At 41.0% G+C, this 22363-nt stretch overlaps 1 protein-coding gene across 5 annotated transcripts in view; it reads right to left on the bottom strand.

The window, feature by feature from the left end:
• The window catches only part of ZNF169 (zinc finger protein 169), a 67914-nt gene extending 46239 nt beyond the window's left edge, over positions 1-21675 (bottom strand). For 2 of the 5 annotated variants that reach the window (XM_032397796.1, XM_032397798.1), the window contains exons 1-2: positions 21587-21675; positions 3730-3816 (exon numbers count right to left, since the gene is read on the bottom strand). In XM_032397796.1, the coding sequence (XP_032253687.1) occupies positions 3730-3762 (33 nt within the window). In that variant the 5' untranslated portion in view covers positions 3763-3816; positions 21587-21675. Of the gene's footprint in view, positions 1-3729; positions 4451-21586 lie in introns of those variants that run through there. The other 3 variants (XM_032397803.1, XM_032397802.1, XM_032397797.1) reach the window with 3 other exon arrangements.
• Positions 21676-22363: the final 688 nt, after the last annotated feature.

Genomic DNA, 22363 nt, shown 5'->3' with positions numbered 1-22363 from the left:
TTTGGATACCAGCCCTTCATCTGAAATGTCATTTACAAATATATTCTCTCATTCTGTAGGTTGCCTCTTAGTTTTATTGACTGTTTCCTTTGCTACGCAGAAGCTTTTTATCTTGATGAAGTCCCAAAAGTTCATTTTTGCTTTTGTTTCCCTTGCCTTTAGAGACACGTCTTGAAAGAAGTCTCTGTGGTCAATGTCGAAAAAGCTACTGCCTATGTTCTCCTCTAGGATTTTGATGGATTCCTGGGTTTCTTCATCTTTAAAGATCTGACACTGGGGTAGTCACTAGTTTTAATACAATTTTATCATTAAAATCTATCAAAAATGTGCATAGACCAAAGATATTAAGTTCCAATAACAGGAATAAACGAAATGTCCATCAACTGATGAATGAAAAAACAAAATGTCATATATCCATACAAGAGAATGCTATTCGACCACGAAGAGGAATGAAATATTATTGATTTGGGCTACAACATGAATGAACCTTGAAAATATTATGCTAAGTGAAAGAAAACAGACACAAAAACCACATATTATATGATTCCATTTATATGAAATACCCAGAATAACCAAATTTATAGAGACAGAATATAGATGAGCACTCACCAGAGGTTGGGAGAGGGGAGAAAAGAGAGTGACTCCTAATGGGTGTGGGGTTTCTTTGGGGGTTACAAAAACATTATGGAATTAGATAAGGGCGAGGGTTGCACAACTTTGTGAATATACTAAAATCTACAAACTGTACACTTTAAAATGGTGAATTTTATTGGATGTGAATTATACCTCAATAAAGGAACTTTTAAATGCTTAATTCCAATGATAGGTAAACACCTAAATAAGTTGGGAGTCTTATAAGAATGGAGGCTGTGCTGTGGATATCATTGTTGACCAAATGCTCCTTCACACAGCAGACATTCAAAACGATTTTTTAAGATTAATAATGAAAGAGTGCTAATTTCTTACCAGTTAACAACCTCTAGGTCCAGCCCTGATCTAGGTCACAACCCTAAAGCATATTCCAATTTCTTTTGTATCAGGCCAAACTCCTTCGACATGCCTAAATACCATGTGTATATATGATCAACAATATATTCAATTAAAATATAGGTCAAAAGATTTTATATAATTCAGATCAGATACATACCAAAGTAAAAAAAAAAAAAAAAGATATATATCAAAGTATATGGAAATGTAATTTAAAGATTCCTAAAACATGTAATTTCTATGCCTCAAATAACAAAAAGCAAAACAAAAAAACCCCTTTGTTCTTTCATTCTTTCAAAAAAAATTTAAGGGGCGCCTGGGTGGCTCAGTCGTTAAGCGTCTACCTTCGGTTCAGGTCATGATCCCGGGGTCCTGGGATTGAGCCCCGCATCGGGCTCCCTGCTCGGGAAGCCTGCTTCTCCCCCTTCCACTCCCCCTGCTTGTGTTCCCTCTCTCACTGTGTCTCTCTCTGTCAAATAAATAAATAAAATCTTTAAAAAAAAGTTAAGATTGTATGGGGCTCCCGTGCGGCTCAGTTGGTTAAGCATCCAACTCTTGATTTCAGCTCAGGTCATGATCTCAGGGTTGTGGGACTGAGCCCCACATCAGGCTTCATGCTGGGTGTAGAGCCTGCTTAAGATTCTCTCTCTCCCTCTCCCTCTGCCCCTCCTCTAAAAAAAACAAAAAAAAAAAAACAACAACAAAAAAAAAAGTTCAGACTGTGGTCCCTTTATGAAACAAGTAGGTTTGGATGCCTGACACTCTTCCAGGTATGGAAACTTCATCTTAAAAAACTAAACCCTTCAGATATTTATGCCCTCACATCAATTTTTCACAAGGAAATGAATAAAAGAAAAAATATATATTGAGAGATACTGGTCACAGACAGGATGAGATACAGGGTGTGCTAAGGATCCCACAGGAAGTGGCAGAGTAGGGACAGAAAAAGTGAGCCAGTGCTACATTCCATTTTGGCCAAGAATACTGCTCTATTAACATCATAAACGGTAAAATGAAACATATAAAAGTTTTCTCTCTTACCTAAGTAACACTCTGAGTTGCATGCACTACACAAACATTTTCCCTCAAAGGTATAAAATATTTGACAACTGAGGGACACACAGCTCTCAATGGCTCTGATAACCAATCATTTTTAACTTGTACAGTAAGAGACAAATATCCACCATATGAGCCCAGTATTAAGATCAAGTTCAGATCTTCTTGTAAAAAAATTCTACACTTGGTATGACAGGCAATTAAAAACTGAATATAACTGACACTATTTTGTGTAACTGATATAAGCAACACAAAAGTATCCCACCTGGTATGTATTTAGGTGGTTAGTAAATGTTAATTTTATCCAATTATGTAAAACTCACATCCTGCCTAATCTTGGGGATTAGAAAATCTTTCCTTTAGGACATATATTCACTCAGTTACAGTTGACCTTTGATCAACACGGGGGTTAGGGCTGCCGACCCACCATACAGTCAAAAATCTGTATAACTTTTCACTCCCCAAAAACTTAACTAATAGCCTACAATTAACCAGAAACTTCACTGATAATAAACAGTCAGTGAACATATATTTTGTATGCTGTGTACTACATACTATATTCCTACAATAAAGCTAGAGAAAAAAAGGTATTATTAAGAAATTCATGAGAAAAATACATTTATAGTACTGTCCCATATTTACTGAAAAAAATTCACATGTAAATGGACGCACACAGTTCAAATCCATGTTGTTCAAGATCAACTATACTGTTTATTTCCTAATCCTTGATTTCAATATGGCGAAATCCTTCTCAAAATCCTTCAAAATCCAGTTTACTCCCAAGTTCAAGCCCACAATCCTCAACCTAGCTTTCCAGATTCTGGCTGAACTGTCCATCCAGGCTCAGAGCAGGTGAAGGCAAAGCCTTCAGGGGCCAGGAAAATAATAAGTGAGTGAATCAGACTCCTCGGCCTATTCTCAGAGAAATTGGCAATCCAGACCTTCAGACATAATCTTCCCATTTCTAAGTGTAGAAAACTCATTTAAATATAAAGTACAGGGGGCGCCTGGGTGGCTCATTCAGTTAAGCATCTGCCTTCGAGCCCTCTGTTGGGCTCTCTGCTCAGCAGGGAGTCTGCTTCTCCCTTTCCATCTGTGCTTTCTCTCACTCTCTCAAGTAAAATAAAATCTTAAAAAAATATATATATAGCACAGGACTGGCCAAACTAAACGTACCCACAAGTTACACACAAGCAGACAGCAGGTCAGCATCCTCACCACTACACAGAGAAAACTGATGTGACCAAAGGCCACTGGCTGCTCCAAGCTTTCCAAATGGTGAGGGACAGGCTGCCAGTCACCCAGTTTCTGAGATGCACTAGACTTCCTGTCACACTCCTACTGGAAGTTCTTCAACTTCCCAAGTCCATCAGGGGCAGCTCAGGCAGCTCTGTAAAAAGCTTTCTCCTGAAAGCCTTCCTTCACTTTTTTACGCCTTGGGAATTACTGGGCACATAAGCATGAATGTCCTGTATTTGTATTTTAACTGTGTTGATTACAGTTCACTACTTGGTGAATGCCTAAGTCATGAATGGAACAGAGGAGTCTGAGAAAAGACTCTGGGTAAGATGGGCCACACCTCCAAAATCAGGGCTAGATATGACCTAACACCACGAGGGCAGCTCTAGGACAAGGAAAGGCAATGAGTCCATCCTGCAAGAGCTAGGAAAAAACTTCAGGACTCACCTCATCCCTGGTTGTCAGGAGCCCTGGGGCCATATTCCTGGTCAGCTGAGTGCTCTTCCTAGAGAAGAGTCAAGTTGCAGGGCAGAGCTGGGGAAAGAGAACAGAAGTAAGGGGGCGCTTGGGAGAAGTACCCTTCCATTAGCCTCCCAGTACAGCACGGGTGAGTGGAGATAAGGAAGGCAGGTTGCAGGGGGCATCAGAGCTGCCCATTCTTAACCAGTGTCCAAAAAGAAAAAAAAAAAAAAAAAAGGCCCCCACAGCCAGATCAGCAACAGGCTGTCTCAATCCCCAGTTGAGAATTGAAGCCTTCAGCCCCCTGCAGGTAGATGAGACTTTTCTCACTGTGGGGACTCTATTAAGAGGGAAAAGGCCTCAGAGTACCCAAAGAAGGGCACTCACACTGAGAGCCAAAGTCACCTCGCAGAGGGAAACAGAAACTCCCCATCCACATCTGCCCTGAAGCCAAAGGACAAGTCCCAGGAAATCCAAACAGAAAGAGTGCTACAGATCTCCAACAGAATGTAGATTTGGGGGGGGGGAGGCATGAAGCAGGGTGGGTGCCATCATTGTGGCTGCCCCTCTTACTTAAATGTCCAAGATTGAGTTCCCAAGATTTTAAATGTGACTTGAGATTTAAAAAGGTGCAGTCAGCAAATGGCACAGGTCTTCAACAAGCCAATGTCATGAAGAAATGAAGAGGGGAGACTTTCAGGGGTGCCTGGGTGGCTCAGTCGTTAAGCATCTGCCTTCGGCTTGGGTCATGATCCCAGGGTTCTGGGATCGAGCCCCACATCAGGCTCCCTACTCCACGGGAAGCCTGCTTCTCCCTCTCCCACTCCCCCCTGCTTGTGTTCCCTCTCTCACTGTGTCTCTGTCAAATAAATAAATAAAAAATAAAAAATAAAAAAAAGAGGGGAGACTTTCCTTCACACAAAGACTAGATAACCATTCTTCAGATGTGAGTATACGCTTCGCACAAATGAACTAGAAAGTATTTTGGGGATTACAAAGGACAATTCAAGATGAACTAGGTGTTACAGAACTATTGTGAACACTGTTAGCTGTGATCATGATATTCTGCACATGGGGAAAACAAGCTGTTATTAAGAAATGGTGAAGTACTGAGGGATGAAATGACATGTGTGTAATCATTTTAAAATGTGAAACTTTCAATAAGTTAACAGCATAAAAAAGAGAGCACTTGTGGAATAAAAGGGGGCTTTAGAGACCCAGCAACCAAATGCAATGTGTGGACACTGTTTTAGCCATTTTGAGCAATCCAGGAAATAACACTGGCTGGATGTTAGAGAACAGTAAAGAAGTAACATGAATTTTGTCAGGCTCAGGTTAAGAACAGGCTATGCTGACAACCTCTGCAGATAACTGTGGCTGTGCTTAAAGAAAGAGTGGAAAAGCCACGACTCATACACCCTGCTTAGTGCTGAGAAAGCAGATGCTGACCCTGAAGAACAAGAACAAAGCAAGGATGTCCCCTCTCACCTCTCCTATGAACATCACACTGGAAATACTAGTTAATATAAGAACATAAGAAAAGAAATAAAAGGTACACAGATTGGGAAGGAAGAAACAATACTATCTTTGTCTGCAGATGACCTGATTGACTATTTAGAAAATACCAAAGATTCAACCAGAAATTTCTGACACTAACAAATGAGTATATCAAAGCTGCAGGATACAAGGTTAATATACAAAAATCAATTGCTGGGGCACCTGGGTTGCTCAGTCAGTTAAGTGTCTGCCTTCAGCTCAGGTCATGATCCCAGGGTCTTGGGATGGAGCCCCACATCAGGCTCCCGGCTCAGCAGAAAGCCTGCCTCTCCCTCTCCCTTTCCCTCTGCTGTTCTGAGCCAGAGTAGCAATATATACATTGGACAAAAGCAAGATCCATCTATATGTTGTCCACAAGAGCCTCATTTCAGAATGAAAGACACATGCAGAGTGAAAGTTAAGGGATGGAAAGGCACTTACTATGCAAACGGAAATAAGAGAGCCAGAGTAGTAATATATAAATTGGACAAAATAGACTGGACACTATATAATCATAAAGGGAACAATCCAACAAAAAGATATAATAATTTTAAATATTTGTGACCCAACATGGGAGCACCTAAATACATAAAGCAGCTAATAACATGCATGGTCTCTCTCTCTCTAATAAATAAAATCTTAAAAAAATAAATAAGGCCATGATTTTCAAAAGCAGGAAACATAGCTGACTTTCCTAACACAGAGAAACAGACAAGAGTTAGACAAAATGAAGAGACAAAGGAATATGTCCCACATGAAAGAACATAATAAAATCACAGCAAAAGAGCTAAACTAAATGGTAATAAGTAATATGCCTCATAGAGAATTTAAAGTAATGGTCATAAAAATACTCACTGGCCTTGAGAAAAGATTGGAGGACCTCAACGATACCCTTGACAGAGATAGAAAACACAAAAAAACTAATCAGAGATGAGGAACTTAATAACAAATTAAAAATACACCAGAGGGAATAAATAGTAGACTAGAGAAAGCAGAAGAATAAATCAATGACCTAGAGGACAGAGGGATGGAAAGCAATCAAGCTGAACAGGAAAGAGAAAAAATAGTAATAAAAAATGAAAACAGACTTAGAAAACTCAGCAACACCATCAAGAGTAGTAACATTTGCATTATAGGGCTCCCAGAAGAAGAGAGAGAAAAGGGAGCAGAAAATTTATTTGAAGAAATAATGGCTGAAAACTTCCTGAATCTGGGGGAGGAAAGAGAAATCCAGATCCAGTAGGCACAGAGAGTTTCCCACAAAATAAACCCAAGGAGGTCCACACCAAAACACATAGTAATTAAAATGGCAAAAAGCAGTGATAAAGAGAGGATTTTAAAAGCATCAAGAGAAAAGAAAACAGTTACATGTAAGGAAACCCCATAAGGCTATCAGCTGATTTTTCAGCAGAAACTCTGAGGCCAGAAGAGAGTGGCATGTTATATTCAAAGTGCTAAAAGGAAAAAATCTGCAACTAAGAATACTCTATCTGGCAAGGCTATCATTCAGAATAAAAGGAGCAATAAAGAGTTTACCAGACAGGGGCGCCTGGGTGGCTCAGTTGGTTAAGTGACTGCCTTCAGCTCAGGTCATGATCCTGGAGTCCTGGGATCAAGTTCCGCATCGGGCTCCCTGTTTAGCAGGGAGTCTGCTTCTCCCTCTGACCCTCACCCCTCTCATTCTCTCTCTCTCTGTCATTCTCTCTCAAAAATAAAATTTAAAGAATATATATTTTAAAGAGTTTACCAGACAAACAAAAGTTAAAGAAATTCATGACCACTAAACCAGCCCTACAAGAAATGTTAAAGGGGACTTTATGAATGGAAACAAAAGACCATGAGCAGGAGTGAGAAAAGTAGGAAGCACAAAAGCAGTAAAATTAAGTATATTTATAAAAATCAGCCAAGAGAGGGGCGCCTGGGTGGCTCAGTTGGTTGAGCATCCAACTCTTCATTTCAGCTCAGGTCATGAGATTGGGTCCTGCATCGGATCTTGCACTCAGTGCAGAGTCTGCCTGTCCCTCTCCCTCTGCTCCTCCCCCCTACTGGCGCACTCTCTCTCACTCCCTCTCAAATAAATAAAAATAAAATCTTTAAAAAACATCAGTCAAGGGATTCACAAAATAAAAGGATGTAAAGTATGACACCATATACCTAAAACATGGCAGGAAGAGGAAAAAAGAATGGGTTCAAACTTAAGTGACCATCAACTTACATCAAAAACTAATGATGTATTATAAGTTGAATAATTGAACATAAAAAATAAACAAAATAAAGTGCTCTATACATAAGATATTATATATAAACCTAATAGTAATCACAAATAAAAATAACAGATAAGCAAAAGACACAGAGAAAGTAATCCAAGTATATCACTAAAGAAAGCCAACAAACTGTTTAGAGACAAAAAGAAAAAGGAACAGACAAGAACTACAAAAACACCGTAAAAGAAGTAACAAAATGGCAATAAATACATACTAATAATAATCACCTTGAATGTAAATGTGCTAAATATAACAATCAAAAGACACAAGGTGCCATTATGGATAAAAAAGCAAGACCCATCTATATGTTGTCCACAAGAGCCTCATTTCAGAACCAAAGACACATGCAGACTGAAAGTTAAGGGATGGAAAGGCACTTATTATGCAAATGGAAATAAGAGAGCCAGAGTAGCAATATATAAATTGGACAAAATAGACTGGACATATAATCATAAAGGGAACAATCCAACAAAAAGATATAATAATTTTAAATATTTGTGACCCCACATGGGAGCACCCAAATACATAAAGCAGCTAATAATAAACATAAAGGAAATAATCAATAGTAATAAAATAACAGTAGGGGACCTTAACACCCCACCTACATCAACAGATAGATCATCCAAACAGAAAATCAACAAGGAATCAGTGGCTTTCAATGACAAATTTGGCCAGATGGCTCTAGCAGATATATTCAGAACACTCCAACCTAAAACAGAATACACATTCTTTTCAAGTGCACATGGAACAGTCTCCAAAAGAAATCACGTTAGGCCACAAAACAAGTCTCAACAAATTCAAGATCATCAAAATCATACCATGCATCTTTTCAGACCACAACACTATGAAACTAGAAATCAACCACAAGAAAAAATCTGGAAAGAGCACAAATACATGGAGGTTAAATAACATGCTACTAAATAATGAATGGGTCCACCAGGAAATCAAAGAAGAAATAAAAAAAAATATGGAAATAAGTGAAAATAAAAACACAATGGTTCAAACTTTGGGAAACAGCAAAGGTGGTCCTAAGAGGGAATTATATAGCAATATAGGCCTACCTCATCACAAACCTTACCTTACACCTAAAGGAGCTAGAAAAAGAACAAACAAAACCCAAAGCCAGTAGAAGGAAAGAAATAATAAAGATTAGAGCAGAAATAAATGAAATAGAAGCTACAAAACCAAATCAAACAAGCAAAAACCCAATAGGACAGATCAATAAACCAGTATCTGGTTCCTTGAAAAAAAAACAAACAATAAAGTTGATAAAAAGTAGACTGCTCAAAAAAAAAAAAGTAGAGTAGACTCAAATAAAATCAGAAAGAGGAGAGAAAGAACAACTGACACCACAGAAATTAGGATTAAAAGAAAATATTATGAAAAATCACTTGCCAAGAAGTTGGACAACCCAGAAGAACTGGACAAATTCCTAGAAACATAGAGCCTCCCAAAACTGAAGCAGGAAGAAATAGAAAATTTGAACATTGTGATTACCAGCAGTGAAACTGAATCACTAATTAAAAACCTCCCAACCAACAAAAGTCCAGGACCGAATTCTACCAAACATTTAAAGGACAGTAAATAACTATTCTTCTCAAACTATTCCAAAAATAGAAGAGGAAGGAAGCTTCCAAATTCATTTATGAGGCCAAATTTACCCTGATACCAAAACCAGATAAAGACACCACAAAAAAAAAAAAAAAAAAAGAGAGAGAGAGAACTACAGACCAGTATCTCTAATGAACATAGATGCAAAAAATATTAGCAAACCAAATCCAACAATACATTACAAAAATCATTCACAATAATTAAGTGGGATTTATTCCTGGGCTGCAAAGGTGGTTCAGTATTCACAAATCAATCGACATAATATATCACATCAAGAGAAAGCACAAAAACCATATGATCATCTCAATAGATGCAAAAAAAAGCTTCTGACAAAGAACGACATCCATTCATGATAAAAACCCTGATCAATACAGGTTCAGAGGGAACATACCTCAACATAATAAAGGGCATATATGAAAAACCCACAGCTAACATCATACTTAATAGTGAAAAACTGAAAGCTTTTCCCCTAAGATCAAAAATAAGACAAGGATGTCCACCCTCACCACTTTTATTCTACATGATACTGGAAGTCCTAGCCACAGCAATTGGACAAGAAATAATAGGCATCCAAATTGGTAAGGAAGAAGTAAAACTTGCACTACTTGCAGATGATGTGAGACTATATACAGAAAACCCTAAAGACTCCACAAAAGAAAAAAAAACAACACTGATAGTACTGATAAATGAATTCAATATGGTTACAGGATACAAAATCAATCTACAGAAATCCGTTGCATTGCATTTCTATACACTAATAACAAAGTAACAGAAACAAAAATTAAGAAAACAATCCCATTTACAATTGCCTGAAAAATAATAAAACCTAAGGAATAAACTAAACCAAGGAAGTAAAAAAAACCTGTACTCTGAAAACTATAAAACACTGATGAAATTAAAGATGACACAAATGGGAAGATATTCCATCCTCATTGATCAGAAGAACAATCATTGTTAAAATGTCCACACTAGAGGAGAAGGGGGGAAAGATGGCGGAGGAGTAGGGGACCCTATTTCAACTGGTCCCCGGAATTGAGCTGGATATCCACCAGACCACTCTGAACACCCACGAAACCAGCCTGAGATGTAAGAAGATCTGGATCTCTACAAACAGAATATCGCAGGTGGTTGGTTTCGAGGTACGAAGCGGGGAGCCGTGATTCCGCGGGCAGATATCGGAGGATCAACGGCAGCAGGAGGGAGCCTGGCCGTGGGAATCCTACACCGCCGGTGAGCGACAGCCTCGCGTGCCGTGGACAGGGCACAGACTTGCAGACCGGTAGTGGCGGGGAAAGGACTTTAGGGCAGCCCCCGGGGAGGAAACCCGGAGCAGCAGGGTCGCACATTCAATCTGGGAGCGGCTGGCGGTTTTAGAAGCACAAAGGGCAGAGACGTGCCCCGACCTGGAGGCAGGACTGGGGTCGCGGAGGGGTGCACAACCCAGGATGCTGCAGTTTATAGCAGCACAGACAGAAACGGAGACAAGTGTGGCCTGGAGAGCTCACTGAAGAACAGACTATGGTCTCTCTGCTCTGAGGCAGAGGGTTGGAAACAGTCTCTTCTACTCTAACTCGCGGAAGAGACGCGGAAAGCCGCCAGGGAAAGCCCCCAGAGAACAAAAGCCCCAAAGACTGATTCCTGCTGAGCCCATCCCCCGCCACAGGGGGGCAGGGCAACTCCGCCCAAACAGGGTTGCCTGAGTAAACGTGCAGCAGGCCCCTCCCGCAGAAGACAGGCTGGGAAACAAGAGGCCAGCAACCCTAAGGTCCCTATAAAACAGGAGCATCTTGCTTGGGTTCTGGTCAAGAATTTGGACTCTATACATTCCCTCAAACACCCATCAACAGAATGACTAGGAGGAGGAGCCCCCAAAATAGAAAAGACTCAGAGATTATGACTTATGCTGCAGATTTACAAATGGATGCAGATATAACCAAGATGTCGGAGATGGAGTTCAGGCTAGCAATTGGGAAGACAATGGCTAGAATGGAGAAATCAATTAATGGCAACATAGAATCTCTAAGGACAGAAATGAAAGGTGAATTGGCAGAACTTAAAAATGCTATCAATGAGATCCAATCCAATCTAGATAATCTAACAGCTAGGGTAACTGAGGCAGAAGAACGAATAAGCGATCTGGAAGACAGTATAATAGATAAAAAGGGAAAAGAGGAGGCCAGGGAAAAACAACTCAGAATCCATGAAAATAGAATCAGAGAAATAAGTGACACCATGAAACGTTCCAATGTCAGAATAATTGGAATCCCAGAGGGAGTGGAGAGAGAGAGAGAGAACTAGAAGATGTATTTGAACAAATCGTAGCTGAGAACTTCCCTAATCTGGGGAATGAAACAAACATTCGCGTCCTAGAGGCAGAGAGGACCCCTCCCAAGATCAAGGAAAACAGGCCAACACCCCGGCATGTAATAGTAAAACTTGCAAATCTTAGAACCAAGGAAACTATCTTAAGGGCAGTGAGGGGGGAGAGATTCCTTATGTACAGAGGGAGGAACATCAGAATAACGTCAGACCTATCCAGAGAGACCTGGCAAGCCAGAAAGGCCTGCCAAGACATATTCAGGGTACTAAATGAGAAGAACACGCAGTGAAAAATACTTTATCCGGCAAGGCTTTCATTTAGAATGGATGGAGAGATGCAGAGCTTCCAAGACTGGCAGAAACTGAAAGAATATGTGACCACTAAGCCGCCCTGCAAGAAATATTAAGGGGGGTTCTATAAAAGGAGAAAGACCCCAAGAGTGATATACAACAGAAATTTACAGGGACAATCTATAAAAACAACGTCTTAACAGGCAACATGATGACAATTAATTCATATCTTTCAATAATCACTCTCAATGTGAATGGACTGAACGCTCCCATAAAACGGCACAGGGTTGCAGACTGGATAAAAAGACAGGACCCATCCACATGCTGCCTACAAGAGACTCATTTTGAACCTAAAGATACATCCAGACTGAAAGTGAAGGGATGGATATCTATCTTCCATGCCAGCGGACCTCAAAAGAAAGCTGGGGTAGCAATTCTTATATCAGACAAATTAGATTTTAAGCTAAAGTCTGTAATTAGAGACACAGAAGGACACTGTATCATTCTTAAAGGGTCTATCCAACAAGAAGAGCTAACAATGGTAAATATCTATGCCCCCATATGGGAGCAGCCATCTACATAAGCCAACTGTTAACCAAAATAAAGAGTCATATTGATAACAATACGTTAATTGTAGGAGACCTCAATACTCCACTCTCAGCAATGGACAGATCATCTAAGCAGAAAATCAACAAGGAAACATGAGCTTTGAATGATACATTGGACCAGATGGACCTCATAGATATTTACAGAACATTCCACCCTAAAACAACAGAATACTCATTCTTCTCGAGTGCACATGAACTTTCTCCAGAATAGACCATATACTGGGTCACAATCAGGTCTCAACTGATACCAAAAGATTGAGATTATTCCCTGCATCTTCTCAGAACACAAGGCTTTAAAACTGGAACTCAATCATAAGAAAAAATTTGGCAGAAATTCAAACACTTGGAAGCTAAAGACCACTCTGCTCAAGAATGTCTGGGTGAACCAGGAAATCAAAGAAGAACTTAAAGAATTCATGGAAATCAATGAGAACGAAAACACATCGGTCCAAAACCTATGGGATACTGCAAAGGCGGTCCTAAGGGGGAAATACATAGCCATCCAAGCCTCACTCAAAAAAGCAGAAAAATCCCAAATTCACCAACTAACTCTCCGCCTTAAAAAACTAGAGAAAAAGCAACAAAAGATGCCTAAGCCACGCATTAGAAAAGAAATAATTAAAATTAGAGCAGAGATAAATGATTTAGAAACCAGAAACACAGTAGATCAGTCAACAAAACTAGAAGCTGGTTCTTTGAAAGAATTAATAAGATCAATAAACCACTGGCCAGACTTATCCAAAAGAAAAGAGAAAGGACCCAAATTAATAAAATTATGAATGAAAGGGGAGAGATCACAACTAACACCAAGGAAATAAAAACAATTATTAGAAATTCTTATCAACAACTATATGCCAATAAACTGAGCAATCTGGATGAAAGGGAGGCCTTCCTGAAACCTATAAGCTGCCAAGACTGAAACAGGAAGAAATTGACAACCTGAATAGGCCAATAACCAGTAACGAGATTGAAGCAGTGATCAAAAACCTCCCAAAAAACCAGAGTCCAGGGCCTGATGGATTCCGTGGGGAATTCTACCAAACATTCAAGGACGAAATAATACCTATTCTCCTGAAGCTGTTTCAAAAAACAGAAACAGAAGGAAAACTTCCAGACTAATTTTTTTTTTTTTAAAGATTTTATTTATTTATTTGACAGAGAGAGACACAGCGAGAGAGGGAACACAAGCAGGGGGAATGGGACAGGGAGAAGCAGGCTTCCCGCGGAGCAGGGAGCCCGATGCGGGGCTCGATCCCAGGACCTGGGATCATGACCTGAGCCGAAGGCAGACGCCCAATGACTGAGCCACCCAGGCGCCCCCAGACTCATTTTATGAGGCCAGGATTACCTTAATCCCCAAACCAGGCAAAGACCCCATCAAAAAGGAGAATTTCAGACCGATATCCCTGATGATTCTGGATTCCAAAATCCTCAACAAAATCCTAGCTAATAGGATCCAACAATACATTAAAAGGATCATCCACCACGACCAAGTGGGATTTATCCCCGGGATGCAAGGGTGGTTCAACATTTGCAAATCAATCAGTGTGATAGAACACATTAATAAGAGGAGGGAGAAGAACCATATGGTCCTCTCAATTGATGCAGAAAAAGCATTTGACAAAATACAACATCCTTTCCTGATTAAAACGCTTCAGAGTATAGGGACAGAGGGAACATTCCTCAAGTTCATAAAACCCATCTATGAAAAACCCACAGTGAATATCATCCTCAATGGGGAAAAGCTGAGAGCCTTTCCCTTAAGATCAGGAACACGTCAAGGATGCCCACTTTCGCCACTACTGTTCAACATAGTACTAGAAGTCCTAACAACAGCAATCAGACAACAAAAAAAAAATAAAAGGTATTCAAATTGGCAAACAAGAAGTCAAACTCTCTCTCTTCGCAGACGACATGATACTTTATGTGGAAAACCCAAAAGACTCCACCCCAAATTACTAGAACTCATCCAGCAATTCAGTAATGTGGCAGGATACAAAATCAATGCACAGAAATCAGTTGCTTTCTTATCCACTAACAACACAACTGTAGAAAGAGAAATTAGAGAAACTATTCCATTTACAATAGCACCAAAAACCGTAAGATACCTCGGAATAAACCTAACCAAAGAGGTAAAGGATCTGTACTCTAGGAAATACAAATCACTCATGAAAGAAATTGAAGAAGACACAAAAAGATGGAAAATATTCCATGCTCATGGATAGGAAGAATAAACATTGTTAAAATGTCTATGCTACCCAGAGCAATCTATACCTTCAATGCCATCCTGATCAAAATTCCAACGACATTTTTCAAAGTGCTGGAACAAACAATCCTAAAATTTGTATGGAATCAGAAAAGACCCCGAATCGCCAAGGAGATGCTGAAAAAGAAAAACAAAGCTGGGGACATCACGTTGCCCAATTTCAAGCTATATTACAAAGCAGTGATCACCAAGACAGCATGGTACTGGCACAAAAACAGACATACAGACCAATGGAACAGAACAGAGAACCCAGATACGGACCCTCAACTCTATGGTCAAATAATCTTTGACAAAGCAGGAAAAAACATGCAATGGAAAAAAGACAGTCTCTTCAATAAATGGTGCTGGGAAAATTGGACAGCCACATGCAGAAGAATGAAACTCGACCATTCTCTAACACCATTCACAAAGTTAAACTCAAAATGGATGAAAGACCTCAATGTGAGACAGGAGTCCATCAAAATCGTAGAGGAGAACATAGACAGTAACCTCTTTGACATCAGCCACAGCAAGTTCTTTCAAGATACAGCTCCAAAAACTAGTGAAACAAAAGCAAAAATGAACTTTTGGGACTTCATCAAGATAAAAAGCTTCTGCACAGCAAACGAAACCATCAACAAAACAAAGAGGCAACCCACAGAATGGGAGAAGATATTTGCAAATGACACTACAGATAAAGGGCTGGTATCCAAGATCGATAAAGAACTTCTCAAACTCAACACCCAAAAAACAAGTAAGTCGAAAAGTGGGCAGAAGATATGAAAAGACACTTCTCTGAAGAAGACATACAAACAGCTAACAGTCACATGAAAAAATGTTCATCATCATTAGCCATCAGGGAAATTCAAATCAAACCACATTGAGATACCACCTTACACCAGTTAGAATGGCAAAAATGGACAGGGTAAGAAACAACAAATGTTGGAGAGGTTGTGGAGAAAGGGGAACCCTCTTACACTGTTGGTGGGAATGCAAGTTGGTACAGCCACTTTGGAAAACAGTGTGGAGGTGCCTCAAAAATTTAAAAATAGAGCTACCCTATGACCCAGCAATTGCACTACTAGGTATTTATGCCGAAGATACAGATGTAGTGAAAAGAAGGGGCACCTGCACAGCAACGTCCACAATAGCCCAAACGTGGAAGGAGCCGAGATGTCCTTCAACAGATGAATGGATAAAGAAGATGTGGTCCATATATACAATGGAATATTACTCAGCCATCAGAAAAGATGAATACCCAACTTTTACATCAACATGGATGGGACTGGAGGAGATTATGCTAAGTGAAATAAGTCAAGCAGAGAAAGTCCATTATCATATGGTTTCACTTATTTGTGGAACATAAGGAATAGCATGAAGGACATTAGGAGAAGGAAGGTAAAAATGAAGGGGGGGAAACCGGAGGGAGAGATGAACCATGAGAGACTATGGACTCTGAGAAACAAACAGGGTTTTAGAGGGGAAGGGGGAGGGGGGATTGGTTAGCCTGGTGATGGGTATTAAGGAGGGCACGTACTGCATGGAGCACTGGGTGTTATACAAAAACAATGGATCGTGGATCACCACATCAAAAACTAATGATGTATTGTATGGTGACTAACATAACATAAAAAAAAAAAAAAAAAAAGTCCACACTACCCAAAGCAATCTACAGATTTAATGCAATTCCTATGAAAATACCAATAGCTTTTTTTCACAGAACTAGAACAAATAATCCTAAAATTTGTATGGAAGCACACAAAAAAACAAAAAACAAAACAAAACCAAAAAAAGTATCCAGAAATAGCCAAAGCAATCTTAAGAACAAAAATAGAGGTATCACAATCACAGATTTCAAGATATACTACAAAGTTGTAGTAATCAAAACAGCATTGTACTGACACAAAAGGCAGACACATAGATCAACAGAACAGAAAAGAACACCCAGAAATAAACCCATGACTAATGGTCAATTAATCTTCGACAAAGCAGGAAAGAATATCCAATGGGAAAAAATCTCTTCAACAAATGGTGTTGGGAAAATGACAGCTACATATGAAAGAATCCAACAGGACCACTCTCTTACACCATACACAAAAATAAACTCAAAATGGATTAAGAACCTAAATGTGAGACCTGAAACCGAAAAATCCTGTAAGAGAGCACAGGCAGTAATTTCTCTGACATCAGCCAGAGCAACATTTTTCTAGATATGTCTCCTGAGGCAAGGGAAACAAAAACAAAAATAAACTATTAGGATTACATCAAAATAAAAAGCTTCTGCACAGCAAAGGAAACAATCAACAAACCTAAAAGACAACCTACTGGATGGGAATATATATTGGCAAGTGACGTATGCAATAAAAGCTTAGAATGCAAAATATATAAAGAATTTACACAATACCTCCAAAAACCCCCCAAATTATCCAATTAAAAATAGGCAGACGACAAGAACAGACGTTTCTCCAAAGACAACAGACACACGAAAAGATGCTCGACATCACTGATCATGAGGGAAATACAAATCAAAACCACAACAAAATACCACCTCACACCTGTCAGAATGGCTAAAATAAAAAATACAGGAAACAAGTATTGAAGAGGATGTGGAAAAAAAGGAACCCTCTTGCACTATTAGTGGGAATGCAAACTGGTGCAGCCACTGTGGAAAACAATATGGAGGTCCCTCAAAAAAATAAAAATAGAACTACCATATGATGCAGTAATTTCACTATTTGGTATTTACCCAAAGAATATGAAAACACTAATTTGAACAGATATAGGTACCCCTATGTTTACTGCAGCATTATTTACAATAGTAAAGATATGGAAGCAACCTAATTATCCAATGATAGATGAATGGATAAAAAAGATTTGATATACACACATAAAAAAATGGAATTACTTAGCCATAAAAAAGAATGAAATCTTGTCATTTACAACATGAATGGATCTAGAGAGTATAATGCTAAGTGAAATAAGCCAGTCAGAAAAAGACATATACCGTATGATTTCACTTGTATGTGGAATTTAAGAAACAAATGAACAAAGGACAAAAGAGACCAAAAAGCAGACTCTTAACTACAGAGAACAAAGTGATGATTACCAGAGAAGAGGTGGGTGGGGAGATGGGTGAAATAGGTGAAGAGGATTAACAATACACTTATCCTGATGAGCACTGAGTAATGTATAGAATTGCTGAATCACTACATTGTACACCTGAAACTAATATAACACTGATGTTAACTCTACTAGAATTTAAAAAAGAGAAAAGGCCTCAAAATGGATTAAACACCTAAATGTGAAACCTGAAACTATAAAATTCCTAAAAGAAAACAGTCAGTAATTTCTTTGACATCAGCTGTCACAGCATTTTCCTAAATATGCCTCCTTAGGCGAGATCGGGTGCGTTCAGGGTGGTATGGCCGTAGACAATATGCCTCCTTAGGGAGGCCTGGGTGGCTCAGTTGGTTAAGTGTCTGCCTTTGGCTCAGGTCATGATCCCAGGGTCCTGGGATCAAGTCCCGCACTGGGCTCCTTGCTCAGCAGTGAGCCTGCTTCTCCCTCTGCCTGCCGCTCCCCATCCTTGAGCTCTCTCTCTCTGACTAATAAATAAAATCTTAAAAAAAAAATATGCCTCCTCAGGCAAGAGAAACAAAAGCAGTAATAAACTATTCAGACCACATCAAAATAAAAACCTTCTGCTTAGTATAGAAAACCATCAACAAAACAAAAAGACAACCTCTACTGAATGGGAGAAGATATTTGCAAATGATATCACCAATAAGTGGTTAATATCCAAAATATATAAAGAATTTATACAACTCAACACCAAAAAACATTTTTTTTTAATTGGCAGAGGACCTGAATAGACATTTTTCCAAAGAAGACATACAGATGGCCAACAGACACATGAAAAGATGCTCAACATCACTCATCATCAGGGAAATGCAAATTAAAACTACAATGAAATATTACTTCACACCATTCAGAATGGCTGGTATTAAAAAGACAAGAAATAACAAGTGTTGTCAAGGGTGTGATGAAAAAAGAACCTTCATACACTGTTGGTGGGAATGTAAATTGACACACTGGTACAACCACTGTGTAAAACAGTACGGAGTTTTCTAGGAAATTTAAAAATAGAACTACCATATGATCCAGTTATTTCACTACTGGGTATTTACCCAAAGAAAATGAAAATGCTAATTCAAAAAGATACACGCATCCTTATGTTTATTACAGCTTTATCTACAATAGCAAAGACATGAAAGCAACCTGAGTGTCCATCAATAGATGAATGGATGAAGAACAAACAAAAAACAAGACTCCTAAATAGAGAGAACAAAATGGTGGCTGTCAGAGCGGAGGTGTTGGATATATGGGCAAAATAGAAAAAGGGGATTAAGAGGTACAAACTTGGGGCACCTAGGTGGCTCAGTTGGTTAAGCGACTGCCTTTGGCTCAGGTTATGATCTTGGAGTCCTGGGATGGAGTCCCACATCAGGCTCCCTGCTCAGCAGGAAGTCTGCTTCTCCCTCTGACCCTCCCCCTCTTGTGTTCTCTCTCTCTCTCTCTCCCGCTCTCTCTCTCAAATAAATAAAATCTTAAAAAAAGAGGTACAAACTTCCAGTTTTAAAATAAATAAGTCACGGAGATGAAAAGTACAGCATAGGGAATACAGTCAATGATACTGTAATAACACTGTATAGTGACATTTGGTGACTACACTTATCGTGGTAAGCAATGAGTAATATAATTGTTGAGTCTATATATTGTACATGAACTAATATAACATTGCATGTTAATTATAATAAAAAATTTTTAATAAAAAATATTTTTTAAAATTATTCATTCATAAGAGATGCATACTGAAGTATTCACAAGTAAAATGATATCTGGGATTTGCTGCAAAATACTTCAGCAGAGAAAACCAAAAAGGAAGACAAAGAGCAGAATGGTGACAATTGCTGAAGCCAAGTGAGGGGTACAGAGATGCTCTTTCAATATTCTTGCTACATGTGGCTCTATTTGTAAAATTTCCACAATAAATTTTAAATTTAATAACCCCATCTCCCTCCACACGCCCCAAAACAAGGAAAGTAGAAGAAACTTTAAAGGGTGGGGATATGCGGGCTGCAAACACTGGATGGTCTGATTCCTGTTAACGTCCTTAGGGGCTGAGACCAAGGATCAGGAGAAAATGAATGAATGTTTTTTTAATCAGCATTAGATGTATGAGACAATCTTTAAAAATAGAGCACCTCTTTTTAAATTTTCATCAACTTTGAAAGTGAAAGAAGAACAGCTAGCTCCAAGGAAAAAGTCATTTAATCCTCTACTGCACCATTTACCGTTCTACAAAATGAAAATTCTACCACCTAATGTGCAGGATGGCTAAGGAACTAAAAATACAGCCAATACAAGACTACTGTTCTCAAACCAGCATTTCTCCCCATCTTTGTTCTGCCAGCAGGGCCTAGGCCCTGAGAGGACAGCAGAGTGAACGTACGGAGAGGCTGAAAAGCTGCTGAAGGCAGGCAGAGAAATGTGCCCCAGGAGGACACCTGTGCAGGAATGTGTCCTTTCAGGAACAGGCCAGGCTTCCTGGGAATCCATCTGCAGCTCTGAGCCCCACAGGGAATATTACACACACAGCAAAGCTGACACCACAAGAACACAAAGAAGTGGTGCCCACCTGAGATGGGCTGCTGGGCCCTTAAGAGTTCTCCCCGGGTGTGGTGGGGGAGGGCCGACTGCTCCAGGGCCCACCTGGGCATACCAGCAGCACTTCCCACCTCAGGAGTCTCTCCCCGCCCAGAAAACAGGCTGGAAACTTGCAAGGCTGCAGCTGGGATCCACTTCACTAAAGCATCAGAACCGGGCAGGGAAGGGATGGACCTCCCCAGAACAGTCAGGGTGTGATTTTAGCGCGAACCTGCTCTGAATTCAGGCTGACACCCAGTATATTAATCCTCTACACGCCCATGAGGCTCAGTAAAAACACACATGAACGTTATCGATCACTCAGTATGTGTCAGACACAAGTTTTAACTCTTTCCACGCTCACACCAGCTCCGAGGGTCAATACCTTGATCAGGATGAGTCAGTGAGGAAGGGGCAGACCGGGATTTGAACTCTCCCAGTGGGACAGTGGGGGGGGGGGGGGGCGCTCTGGCCGAGGGCGAGGGGGTGTCTCCAACGGCAAGCCTGGCATAGGCCCCCTGGACAGAGGCAGCGCCCAAAGAGATGTACACTCGGGGCTGCAGACTGGGGGAGAAAGGACAAGGTTCTCACTGGTAACTGGTGAATCTGAGTGATGAACCCACGAGCTTCACGGCTACTTCTGGGTACGCTTGGGTTTCATTTTCGTAAGGAAAGCTAAAAATAAGACCTTAAGTGCGTAGGCCTTACCCTCCACTGCCTCTCCCACCTCCAGTAATTCAGGGGGTCAGCAGGTGGACTCCACTCCACTGGCGCCGCCCCAAGCTCCTGGGAGGGCCCCACGGTCCAGGAGGCAGAGAGCAGCAGGAGGCGCCGATGTGGACCCAAGGACGCCGCACGCAGCCCGGGGATGTCTGACCTCGCCGCGCCCTCAAGGGTCCGCGGACCTGAGGCCACTGACCCGAGTCTCTCGCCCCGGCTGCCCCACTGAGGCAAAGCTGGTGTTCGCCCCAGGCCGGTCTCCCCCGCCAAGACCTGGGCGCGTGGGGCCAAGCGGCGCCGGCATCTCCGCGGTGGGCTCCGCCGACCCACGCGCCCACCGCCCGCGTGCCGCTCCGGGACAGGACGCTGGGACCCCAGTCCCCCCGGACACAGCGCGCCGAGCTCCGCCACAGCCCCTCCCAGTGGACCTCTCCGGCCCCGCCGGGAAAACCAGAGCTCCAGGAACCCGCGGCCACAGCTAACCGACCCTGCTTGCCCTCGCCGGCGTTCCCCACCCCGCTTCCCCCCGCGGCGGACTCGCTTACCGAAAGTGCGCAAGGACTGTCACCGGCGACCAGCCAGTGCGGCGGGCGCCGCGCAACACTACCCACAGTGCCCCGGGGCGCCGGACTGCACTACCCACAGTGCGCTGGGCGAGGGTCTTCAATACCCACAATGCCACAGAGCACAGCGCGCTTGCGCTGACGCCTCCCTACTGGACTGGGCCTTGGGCGACCCCATGTGGTAGTTGCCCGCTGCACTCCATTGGCCCCTTCAACTACAGACCCTTGGGCTTTTGCAGAAATTGTGAAGAATCAGGCAAGTAAAATCAAACGGACTTTCCCGTACAAGAGAAGGGTGGCTCAGGTGAGCAGAAAATCGTTTTAATTTATAGGGCCCTTGTATTTTTTAATAATAATAATAAAAAAATGGTTACCTGGATGTGTACTTGTCCTCCATCCTTCAGATTCACCCCTGTGTTTACGTTTAAATAACAGTGCAAAATTAACGAACTTCTAAAAAAGTGCCAAAGGTACTGGTATTGTTCTTTTTTAAAAGAAAATACTGAAGTTCATTTAAAAAAATAATAATTAGAGGAAAAATGAGGAAAAACTTGTTAACCTTAAAAATAAAACTGCCAGGGGCACCTGCGTGGTTCAGTTAAGTGTGGGACTCTTGAGCTCAGCTCAGGTCTTGATCGCAGCCTGTGAGTTCAAGCCCAGCGCTGGGCTCCCTGCTGGGGGTGGAGCCTACTCATAACATAACACAACATAACATAACATGACATAACATAACGTAACACTGCCAGTTATTTTAACAGC

This window comes from Phoca vitulina, unplaced genomic scaffold, assembly GCF_004348235.1.
Source record: "Phoca vitulina isolate PV1807 unplaced genomic scaffold, GSC_HSeal_1.0 scaffold104, whole genome shotgun sequence".
NCBI classification, from domain to species: domain Eukaryota; kingdom Metazoa; phylum Chordata; class Mammalia; order Carnivora; family Phocidae; genus Phoca; species Phoca vitulina.
Note: the sequence above shows the minus strand (reverse complement) of the source record. Positions and strands in the feature narration are given on the sequence as shown.